Below are 12,304 nucleotides of genomic sequence, written 5' to 3'. Positions count from 1 at the left end.
TGCTGTTGCTGTTCTCGAGTGCACCAGGAAAACCACCATTCCCAGAGAGGCTATGACTCACTATGGCAAGTGAACAGGGCTCGTTATCTGAACTCTCTAAGGATTCTGGAACAGCCAAGGAAGCAGGATATGTAGTCTCTTGAGGAGAGCACTGTTTTAATTGAAATTCAGAGGGCTGACAGTACGGCATAGTCTTGGCCATCAATACTGTGAGGATAAACACTGAAGCACATGGAAGAGTCTAAGTAAGGATATCTTGCCTGTTGACAATTAGGAATGGCTGTTCACAGTAAGGAATGATTGTTTAGTAGAAAGAAAAAGAAGAGCTGTTTTTTGTGACCTGCTTTTTACTGCCTGGAGGAGTCTCAAAGCAGCTTGCCATCTCCTCCTCTTCCTTTCCCCACAACAGATGCCCTGTGAAGTAGGTCACACTGAGAGAGCTCTGACTGGCCCAAGGTCACCCAGCTGGCTGCATGGGGAGGAGTGGGGGATAAAACCTGGTTCTCCAGATTAGAGGGCACCGCTCTTAATGACTACTCAAGCTGGGTCCCAACAGTCAGTAAGGAAATCTATGTTGCTGAGCACATGCAGATTTCCCCCCAGTCCCATACAGAAGATGTATGCATGCATATCTGTTGAAGCATGCATTTAACTAATGTCAATGGGATACTGTTGAAGCAGAAACAATTATGTGTTCCCTTTAGAAATACAAAATCAGAAGATTCTCTTATATTAGCAGTGAACTGCAATTCCAAAAACAATGCCTTTCTTTCATGTAACAGTTTCTAACTCACAAAGGGCTACAGCTAAGCATTTTTCAGCCCCATTAGTTTAGCATGTACTTAGCTTTTCCATTTAAATTAATAGGACTAAATTAGTGTCTAATTTTGGATGGATTTAGATTAGACTCAAGAAGAATACTGTAATGTTTAGCAGCTGGATAAGACCTGCACTGTGTTCTCTGTTTGCTTGGGTTTGGTTAGAGTAGGGATATGGGAAAAAGTCTTTTTTTGGCTCAGGTAGATTTGGACTGAAAGAATCAGTACATGCCAATACACCTGAATACCAATATTGATATTGGTGTTCAGAGTGGCAAGATTCAGGAAAGCCATATCATTTCACTTGGAGGCAATTAAAGGGATGTAGATCCATTTAAATGCCTTTGCCCAAAAAACAACTGAGAAGAGGGAAGCCTCTCAGTGGATCATTTGGGCTGTGTGGGGAGGGCCAGTTTGAACTGCCCCCCCCCACCCCCAGGAGGCTTCTCTCCATGGAACTGGTTTGGGCTGTGCAGGAAACCCCATAACACAACAAACTGCTGATCCACAAAGAGGGGCTTTTGTGTGGATCACTTGTGCTGTGCAGGGGGGCATTTTGAATGTGTTTATTTATTCAGTTTCTACTGCCCCCCAAGAGGAAGAAAAAGAGTTGGTTCTTATATGCCACTTTTCTCTACCCAAAGGAATCTCAAAGCGGATTACATTTGCGTCCCCTTTCCTCTTAGCATCTATATCTAACAACATCAATTTTAACTGTAACTTCTAGCAGGTGCTCCATCCATACGTCTTTTTCCAGTTTGGAGAGTTTTTGTATGTTTCCCACCTGCAGGGCCTGCTGACTGGTGGCCGTCAAGTATTCATTTCCTTCCCTTTCAAAGGAAGGGGAAGCAAAAAGGAGGGTTTAAATGGCTGCTGGTCATTTAAAATTAACAGCTGACCAGCAGATTGATCAAGTTTTTAAGCTTAAATGGCCAACTGCCATTTCAGGGCTCCCTTTCACTTTCCTTGCCATCGAAAGGAAGTGTAAAGGATTGCTGGAAAGCCCTTTCTACCAAATCAAACCCCAAGTTGATCTGGGTTTCAGTGATTTTGGGTCATGCTTTGCATGGGGGAATTGCGGTTCAGCATGGGAATTCCAAAAGAACCCCTGAATCGGCATTGATGGGGTGGGGAGGGAAGAGGGTTAGCTAAACGGAACTGAATCACACATCCCTAGGTCAGAGGGCAAAAACCTTTGGGCAAAAGCAAGAGGGTTCTTGATCCTAATTCCCATCCTGTAATTTTGTGTGAGCTAGTCTACTAGATCCAGAATCAGCCCAGTATGTTGCTTGGGGTATTTGGCAGGTTGTAGCTTGTGGTGCTTGTTGTTTCAAACTTGTATTTTGTTGTTCTTTATAAACTACTGTGCATCCCCTTGAGGAGAAAAGTGGGGCAAAATACTTTAAATAAAATAGAATCTTCCATAAGGAACTTCACAAGGGAGGCAACTATTATCTGTTAAGAATAAATATTATCTATTATTCCTCCCTAAGAGGAACAAATTCTGAAAGAAGGTGGCTTGCTCAGGATTGTGCAGTGACAGCATGACTGATCTGAACATTTTCCACTGGCCAATGGCATATGTTTAGCTCAAAGGACTTCATGTTTCAAAGGAAGGTTGCAGCATGCAAGGGGACAGGGAAAGGACAAGTGCCACAGAAAGGCAGCAGAAATAGGAGGACTTGTCTTCACTGGAAGTCCTGCCCACTTGAATGATTTATTTGGATTCCTACTCTGACTGGTGTGTGTTGGGAAGATCATAACAGTATGTTTTGACTATTTCACCCAGCAACAAAACAGTCTTTCCATACAAAATCAGAGTTCCCCCCCCCCAGTCAGCTAGACTCAACTCAACAACCTTGAGAAAGTTTGTTGAATCAATTAGTTATTAGGCTGCTTCCACTTACCTATTAAGAAGTCAAATACTGCCATGTCAATGATATTGAGTAGCCGGTTGCCGCTTCTATACGGGTAAACTTCCTTGACTGTGTTGCAATAAAGTGGATTCACTTCCCATCTGCAAGAAATATCACAGACGTAAACGCTGATGCTACTGTTCTTCCATGTTCATTCCCAGCTTGGGGACATGATTGAAATCTGGTGCTAAGCTTATCCCTGTTTCTGAGGAGGCAGCAGATTCTTCTGGAATGGTTTATTGGTTTGTTGTTCACTTCCAGGCAAAGACAGTTTTACAACTGATATTTCCAGTGGCATCAGTTTGCCTTTGCCAAGAACACCTAGGAGGATGTGAAAAGAGCAATATATCTGTGCTTTTAAGCCCACGAAGCTGTCTAATTTGATTTCTTGTTCATTGAGCTTTACCATCTGCATGTTCCCACAATACACAACTTATATTTTGTTCTGCCTCCCTAATAAAGAGTTAAAATGAGATGTGCTGCCAGTTTTTTGTACCACGGTGGCAAAAATTGATGTCAACTGTTATTGTCACATGATATTGATATTCAGGGATGATGCTTTTCTCTACCCCAGGGATATATAACCAGGGGTCCACGGGAGCTCCCGAGGGGGGCCATGGCCTTTCCCCTCCTGTCTTAATGGACTCAGCCACAAGCTAGGAAACTGGCTGCTTCCATTCCTTCCCCTCCTGAATATGAGTGAGTTCTCTTGTGGTTTCTGTGCCTGGGAGGGGGCGGAGCCTTCATGCCTACTCCTGCCTTAAGCTACCTCCTGACTCTCCCTCTCAGTCCTCAAGTCTGTCTGTTAATGTGGGTGATAAAGTCACTTATGGGGGCATGGAGCAAGGCAGGGAGACATGGCCAGCTGACATCACCTCTGGGGCTCCTTGAAGCCAGGAAAATTATTTCAGGGGCTTCTCCATGGCCAAAAGATTGAAAAAGGCTGCTCTACCCTAAGAATTCTCAAGTGGCCTTCACTCTCTTAATCCTATCAAGGTTCCTGCAGATCTCTACCTGGGGTGATCTTCCCCTATTGAGGAAATTGTCCTAATTCAGTTTCCCATCCTTGTAACAATTGCAGGCCATCAATATCATTGTCAATTTTAATCATCTGTTCGGAGACCATCTGGTCACCCAGATCTGCCTGCCATGACTCATAGTCACCTGGGCAAGAACCTCAGAATTGTCCCACTTATCTCACACCCCTGGTCTTTGTCTCATGCCAGCCCAGAGTACCACCTGCATTCATATTTTTTTCTGCTTTTGATCCTGCTGAATTCTGATCAATCTGAACCTGGATCTTACAACAGATCTACGTTTCTTTTTCCTGACTCGAAACAGCTTTTTTAATTAAAATAATAATAATAAAAATAATAAGGTGCTATTTTCTGCACTTGAATCATTCCAATTGTCACTCTCCTCTCTCCTTCTTGCTTGATTGGGGGGCGAGCCACATGCCAGTGCCTGTAGGCGCCTTTTAGTTAGAGTGCAAAAGGGGAGAGAAATGGGGTTGTATGAAATTCCAGCCAGCATTGAAGCAGCAGGAGGGTGGAGAGGGCTTTCAGCCTTTTGCCCTCCTACTCTACGGCCAGAGCAAGCTGGGGGAGGGGGAGGTGCCGAAGGAGGAGCATGAGGTGGCTTGTTGATTTTTGTTTTCCTAACTGGCTCTGCTGCTAGACCATGAAGGGGAGGGGGTAAGTCGAGATGGCAGCCCCAGGGAGAACAATGGAGGCATGGCCAGGCTAGGAGAGGGGAGGGAAGCAAATCTGAAAGCCAAACATCTGCACATGGAAAAATGGGCTTTCAGAGTGCTTTATTCCAATTAAGTGGATCAGATCCACTCTCAGATATCCCAGGGAAAATGTGGTATCACTCTAAAGTGGACCCAGGAAGTTGCAGATGGAGTTGCAGATGAAGTTGCAAACATGACTGACATCAGACCGGAAATTGGATCAGGTGCAAATTGCTCTTTAAAATCCAAGCTGATAGAGAATAAAAAGCCCAGTGCCAATAAAACCCAGGAAATCACCCTTGTTGCAACCTTTTAATTTCTTACACTAATCCCTTCCCTGCATTGTCTCAAGCCAAGCAATGCTAGGTAAGGTTGCAGGCTATGTTTTTGGCTACTTCAGCAAGGAGCAAACTTGTTTCAGTGTGCACGCTTCTCAGTACCATATAGGTCGCCAGATATAAGCGGGTCTTGTGCCTGTCCGCCTGTCTCTCTTTGCTCTTCAACAGTTCCGCTCATCTTCAGGACAGGTTGTACGTCTATTTTGCCCCAACTGATTCCTCTATCTTGGATGCGATAATCTTTATTCCTCTCCAAATGATACTGTATGTGTTATTTTGAAGAATTTTTCAGTTTAAATTGTCTAGGTAAAGGTAAAGGTATCCCCTGTGCAAGCACCAGGTCATGTCTGACCCTTGGGGTGACGCCCTCTAGCGTTTTCTTGGCAGACTCAATACAGGGTGGTTTGCCAGTGCCTTCCCCAGTCATTACCGTTTACCCCCCAGCAAGCTGGGTACTCATTTTACCGACCTCGGAAGGATGGAAGGCTGAGTCAACCTTGAACCGGCTGCTGGGATTGAACTCCCAGCCTCATGGGGAGGGGAGAGCCTCATGGGCAAAGCTTTCAGACAGCTGCCTTACCACTCTGCGCCACAAGAGGCTCTAAATCTAAATTGTCTAGATTTAAAAAAAAATAAAATTTAGTCTTTATTTGATATTTATCTGCTTTGCCTGAGTTCTTGTGTTTCCTATTAGTCTCTTAGACTTGCTAATTCCCCCTTCATAAATTCAGGAGATAAGTCTATTTCCAATAGCATATTGACTCACTGCCCTGTTGTATCTGTACAATTTACTATAGTAAATTGGGAATATTTTCTGTCCTTAAAATTTGGTGTCACTTTAACATGCCAGAGGATGAATAACTTTACCAGATAAATCATTGCTACATTCAGATGTCACAGGAAATGACTGCTATTTATGCAAAAATCCTGGTTAATCTACCAGATATAAGGAACAAATCCTAGTGTGTGCTGAAACCCCCAGTTTGTCTGCTTTGCATCCTTCCTGGTTCCCAGGTGGCAGGATGTCATGCTATACTTCTGTCCCTCTCTGGGCTGCCACCTGTGAAGGGTGGTGCTACTTGACAAATTGCAGTTTGGAAATCCAGACACTATAACAAATTACTCTTAATGTAACCTTTACTTAATCTGTTGAAAACCCTAGTTTGATATCAATCGATAACTCTCAGTTTTTGGACTATCTGCTTTAGACCTCACAACTAAGACTGATCAAACATCAAATAATAGTTTATAAAACAGTTTATTGTGATGTCTGAATGCTGTCCAAAACTTCCACTAACATTCACAGAGATGTTAGACTAGGACTGTCTTCCACTTGAGGCAACCAGGGTGTTGATTACTTATCTCCAAAGAAAGGACAACTTTGCCTTCTTTAACACTGTAGAAGAGAGTCCCACCAGGACATCACACCAAACAAGAACTTCACCTCTACTTATAAAGAGACCTAGGCAGGACCTCTGACGTGGGGATTGACAAAATGTCTGGGGCCCAAGTCAGAAGGATAGCCCTTGAAGCCAGAATACATCGAATTTACTTTAATTCTAATGTAGTTCCACACTTCAGCCACTGGGGGTGCTGAGAAGACAAAGCACAGTAAGGCTGCTTTCCACTTGCTTTGCTTGTTTGCTACAAGAAGGCAAGAGCTTGCTTATCCCACTAAACCCATCAATCAAGGCAGGATTAGAACAAAGTAAGGCTAGCCAGTACTGTTCATTGCTGCTATGGTCATTGCTAGGCTGCAGCTTCCTAACAAGGTTCAGCTCTCATATTTTCAGCAGTCTGTTTCTCTCTTCCTTTCCTTCCTTTCCTTAGTTCTCCAGTGGTCAAGGGTGGGACAGTCTCTGCTTCTGAGAAGAAACTCCACTATTTCTTTTAAATGCACATCTATCAGGGAAGATCAGTCAAGAGGGAGGGAAGTACCTGCCCCCCCCCCCACCACTGGTTCCTTTAATTCCAGGCAATACAAGATCACAGAATCACAGAGTTGGAAGGGGCCATACAGGCCATCTAGTCCAACCCCCTGCTCAACACAGGATCAGCCCTAAGCATCCTAAAGCATCCAAGAAAAGTGTGTATGCAACCTTTGCTTGAAAACTGTCAGTGAGGGGGAGCTCACCACCTCCTTAGGCAGCCTATTCCACTGCTGAACTACTCTCACTGTGAATTTTTTCCCCTGATATCTAGCCTATATCATTGTACTTGTAGTTTAAACCCATTACTGTGTGTCCTCTCCTCTGTAGCCAACGGAAACAGCATCCTGCCCTCCTCCAAGTGACAACCTTTCAAATACTTAAAGAAGGCTATCATGTCCCCTCTCAACCTCCTTTTCTCCAGGCTGAACATTACCAAGTCCCTCAACCTATCTTCATAGGGCTTGGTCCCTTGGCCCCAGATCATCCTCGTCGCTCTTCTCTGTACCCTTTCAAATTTATCTAAGTCCTTCTTGAAGTGAGGCCTCCAGAACTGCACACAGTACTCCAGGTGTGGTCTGACCAGTGCCATATACAATGGGACTATGACATCTTGTGATTTTGATGTGATGCCCCTGGAAAACAGAATTATACCCTTGAGTTGAAACCTAGTCCATGGGTGTTAGAATAAACGATCTGGAAACAGAAAGTACAACTCAAACACCCTTGTTAGGAACAAGCCAGGAATCAAAGCAATGGAGGAATCTTTTGCATCTACTGCACCTCTTATTATTTGTGCAAAGAGGAAAGGACCTGGAGCCTTTAATCTCTCTGTATGTACATCTACAATGAATCTTTCCCAAAAGCTGTAAAAATGTGCCTTTATAGGGGTTAGTGGTCCTGCGGGTGGTACTTGTTATGATAAAGAACTACAAGTTGCCCTGGTTTACACCCTATGAGGCCCCTGGTGAAAATATATCCTTATGGGAACTGGGCATAAAATCCTCTTGTTAAGAAGAGGCAGGATAATTCACTGGATATTCTCAGTTAGGGCCCTAACAACTAAAAATGAGTACTTCATTATGACTAGACTAGATTTAAAGCCCATTTTATCACAAAATAAAATGGGCGCTAGATGTTCCCCCCCCAAGAGTGTGAAGGGCTCGACGGTAGGCAGGGGACAGCGTGGGGCGGTTCGGCAAGGCAGGACGCGGCGTCCGTGGGGCTGGAGAAGCCTTGGGCCCCCTGGGACCGTGGAAGGCTTCTGTGGGGCTGGCCTGGGATGGACAGAAGTGTACCTGAGTCGTGGTAGTGCGGGTCCTGAGCGTCCAGGAGGCGCGGCTACAATGGGTCGCGGGCGGCCATGAGGCAGACGACCAGGTGCAGCTGCGGCGCAGCGGCAGGCCAGCCGTGGCACTTGCAGGAGCAGGGCAGGCGTGTTGGTGGCGGCGGTGGCGCAGGCGCAGCAGTGGCGACGACAGAGCTGGCGGTGGCAGCAGCACAGGCGCGGTGCTAGCGGCGGTGGGGCAGGCGCGCCACGGCCGGCGACAGTGGAGCGGGTTGGATGGTCTTAGCGCGCCGTAATGGCGCCAGGCAATTGGGCGTGCGGCCGTGGGCGTGGCGGTGGTGGTGAAGGCCAGGGACAGGTGGGGAGGCGGCGACAGGTAAGTTGTGTTGCGGGGGTGGGGGTGGAAAGGGGGCAGGCAGGGGCGGGGGCGGCCGCGTGTGGACGATCAGCAGCAGCGTTGGTTAGTTGTGTAGCGGGGGTGGGGATGGGAAGGGTGGGGGCCTGCACGTGGCTGCCGGGGGCTCCCTTGCCTCACGGCGGTGAGGCATCAAATGGCAGCGGATGCGGCCGCTGTCGAAGGGAGGCGGATCGGGAGGTGGTTAGCGAAGCGGGCTGGTGGTGGTTGTAGGCGGCGGCAGCGGCGCGGATCGGCGGCGGCCTCGTCGTCACAGCATCCATCTTCAAGGTCGCAGCGGCGTTGGCAAAGTCTTCTTGGTCTTGGGTTCCAGGCGCCAGGTTGGTGGTTGGGGGCGGCGGCGTTTGAGGAGGTCGGAGGGCGGTGGGTGTCGTCGTTGTCATGCAGTGGATGGTGGAGCGGGTGGGTGGCGGCCTTGTTGTGTCTGGCCGATGTGGGAGGCTCCGTGCTGGGCGCGGCGGCGGTGGTGAGTGCTGGAGGCCGGCAGGGGTGCGGGACGCGGCGGCCCTGCTCCTTTCCCCGCATCGAGGCGAAGGCAATGGCGGCCAAGGACGCAATGGGCCGCAATGGCGGCCAAGGACCCATTGCCTCCTTGGTCCAGGATTGACACTTGGAGGAGTGAATCAGGAGGCGCTTCGCGGCTCCTGATTCACTCCTCCGAGTTTTTATCCCGGACAGAGCCCGCCCTAACTCCTCCCCACCAGCCCTTAGCGTTTTATTTAGTCCGCGGTGCCCACGGCGCCGCGGGCGGTTTAAGAATAAAGATAAATGGCAGGAAATATGGTGACTCAGCCCCCTTTTCAAGATAAATCAAAACAGAGCTCCTTCCAGTTGGCAGGCAAAGAGTTAAAAGGTTTAGCCTGCTCTGTGAAAGTTGCACAAATCAAGAACAAAGAATGGAGAGAAACTCATTGAAGTATATATCAACCAGCCTCTGTTTCAAAAGTCCAGGTTTTCTTGTGCCCATTCCTGTGAAAGGAATGTCAAGGTTAAAACAATGACTTGTAGAACTTAGCTAGCCCTCATGTTTTGTTTCTTTTCTTCGTTTTTGTAACACTTGTGCTGATATAATTTCCCCATGCATCTTTGTTCGTAGTTTGAACAGTCATTTGAGGAATTTTGGCATGCTGAGCTTTCTTTCCCACAAAAAGGCCATTTAACTTTGAAAACCTGGTCATGCTCTTCAAGATTTATTAGTGGTCTGTTTCAACCACATTAGAAGTCTTTTCTAAAATTCATAGACTTGTCCAGATTTACAGCATTGGTCTGCCCCTTGAAGAAATCTGATGTGGTGATGAAACACATTGGGCGTGAATTCTTCTTGAACACTGTTTTGCTATGAGAAGATAAGATAGCATTCTTTGTATTGCATTTGGCTGGCCAACTGTGGTGGCTGTGTTAATATTCTGCTATCCATCTCTGGATTGTTTATTACTGTATTATCTGTTGTGTACGTTTTTATTGGCTTGTTAGAGCTATGCTGATGGTTCATATTTGTTTATGTACTAATTGCATTGTTAATTAATATATTGTTGTTGAAAAATACACTATAAGTTCTACATCATTTCCTCAGTGGCTGGGTTCATATGGACCTTTTTGTTTTTGTTTGCTTAGTGCATTGTCTGTGTTCCCTTTGTAGTTTGTTTGGTTACTAGAAAGGGAATGGCAGATAAGTTTCAGTGGAGGCAAAATTCTACCTATATGCTAGGAGGGAGAGGACTAGTGGGTTACCCCTCTCTTTCACATACATTGATGTCCACTACCGCATCTGGCAGACTGCACCTGGAGTACTTCAAAAGGATGTGTACAAAATTGAGAGGGTGCAGAGGAGAGTGACAAGGACAGACTGAGGGACTTGGGAATGTTCAGCCTGGAGAAGAGGAGGTTGAGAAGAGACAGGATTGCTCTCTTTAAGCATTTGAAAGGTTGTCACTTAAAGGAAGGCAGGGAAAGGTTCCTGTTGGCAGCAGAGCTTAGAACCTGCAGTAATGGATTTAAACTACATATGGAATGGTACTGGCTAGATATGAGGGGGGGGGGAAATTCTGTCAGAGTAGTTCAGCAGTGGAATCAACTGCCTAAGGAGGTGGTGAGCTCTCCCTCACTGGCGGTCTTTAAGCAGCAGCTGGATACTTATCCTGGATGCTTAGGGGGTTGGACAAGATGGCCTGTATTGTACCTTCCAATTCTATGATTTTATTTCTTGGACAATGCAGGCAAGGAGTGCAGGAAGGTGACAGTGAATCTATAAGTTACATATCTGGGGGTTCTGACTAATGGCTTACAGACCACTGCTTTGTGATCTAATCCTATGCAGTCCAGTGACTAGAAAATTGAGGTCTGGGAGACCTAGATTTCAATCCTTCTGCTTTGAGCTCTATTGTTTGCAATATGAAAATAATACTGACCTTTGTAAGACTTCTGAGAGGGTCCAAACCCAGTATATGTACCAAACACATAGGAAGCTATATAATGAGCATAGTAGTAGACAAAGATAGAGGTTCATTTACCCACTTACTCCTCTTTTCCAGCAAAGGTGTAGGATCGTATCCACGGGTTTGGAATGGAGATTCTTGGAGCCAGGTTGAGGGATGGCAAGAAAGCAGAAAGAGATCCTTCCAACAGATGAGGGTTCCCACATACAGCATATTCCGTCTTGCACATATAAGGACACTTGGCAAAAAAACATACATTGCTGGCTATGAAAAAAGCAGAATGTATGAGTGAGAGGAAGAGAACACAACTTGTGTAATGTCCATAGCTTTTAGGGTTAGGCAAAATTGTAATTATATCATGGGCTTAGAAAACCATTTTAGAAGCCTACTCATTATTAATCTTCAAGACACAGCTATCCATGAGTGACTCAGGAGTTTTGAGCATTTAACAATAGCAGTGTTTCCATTCATCGCTGATCAATGGGCATACCAGGAAGGAGGGCAAACACCATGGGAATTGTTCTCTCACATCCTGTTTTGTAGCGTAGGAAAAACACTTCAATTGGGACCAATTTCCTATACAAGTAGCTCCCTTTTGTAGGCCAAAAGCATGCAGACTGTATAGACAAGGGGTAGTCAAACTGCGGCCCTCCAGATGTCCATGGACTACAATTCCCATGAGCCACTGCCACATTTGCTGACAGGGGCTCATGGGAATTGTAGTCCATGGACACCTGGAGGGCCGCAGTTTGACTACCCCTGACTATCACATGTACAGAATATGCACATCTACATTTTACTGCATGCTCACTATGTAGGAAGTGGTGATTTCCACTTCAAGAGATGAATGTGTGTAGTTTGCTCACACAAAAGTGCCATCTTTTCAATGTGGCCTTCATACTGCAGTGTCAGCAACCCTATGTGTAATGCATATTTTCCCCTTCGACATATAATGACTTACCAGGTGAAACAAAAAAGACACTTTGTAGGATTTCATTCTTAGTAACCTCTAAGATTTCTTTAGTGATGTTAACCAGTCTCCCAACCACTGGAGGGACACGACGGAAATCCAGTATTCTGGGGGGATCAGGGGTGGGAAAAAGACGGGGAATCGATTAGAATTACAGAACTATGTTGATGAAGGAAAATATTTCTCAGAGTAATCAAAAGAAAAAGATCAATTTCATTAATCGACAGAAAAGTGTGTTCAGCTCCTTTGAAAACTTCTTCGGCTACAATCCTAAGAACATTTTCTTGGAAGTAAGACCCAATTCATAAAATATAAATTATTTCTGAGCACGCCTATATAAGATTGCTCCCTTCCTGAACCAAATCTGGTCAGTTTGTTCCCCATACTTAGTTCACTCTAACCAAGGATTCAAATGGGACTGCCCACTGTTGTCCCTTATTGCTATTTCCTGTGTGTTTTGTGGT

The 12,304-nt window shown here is 45.8% G+C and overlaps 1 protein-coding gene across 1 annotated transcript in view; it reads right to left on the bottom strand.

Moving 5' to 3' along the window:
- The window catches only part of FAM20A (FAM20A golgi associated secretory pathway pseudokinase), a 58,654-nt gene that overhangs the window by 12,787 nt on the left and 33,563 nt on the right, over positions 1 to 12,304 (bottom strand). The window contains exons 6-8 of the mRNA XM_077328356.1: positions 11,832 to 11,947; positions 10,954 to 11,134; positions 2,726 to 2,835 (exon numbers count right to left, since the gene is read on the bottom strand). Coding sequence (XP_077184471.1) covers positions 2,726 to 2,835; positions 10,954 to 11,134; positions 11,832 to 11,947 — 407 coding nt within the window. The remainder of the gene's footprint in view (positions 1 to 2,725; positions 2,836 to 10,953; positions 11,135 to 11,831; positions 11,948 to 12,304) is intronic.

This window comes from Paroedura picta, chromosome 3, assembly GCF_049243985.1.
Source record: "Paroedura picta isolate Pp20150507F chromosome 3, Ppicta_v3.0, whole genome shotgun sequence".
NCBI lineage: Eukaryota > Metazoa > Chordata > Lepidosauria > Squamata > Gekkonidae > Paroedura > Paroedura picta.
Note: the sequence above shows the minus strand (reverse complement) of the source record. Positions and strands in the feature narration are given on the sequence as shown.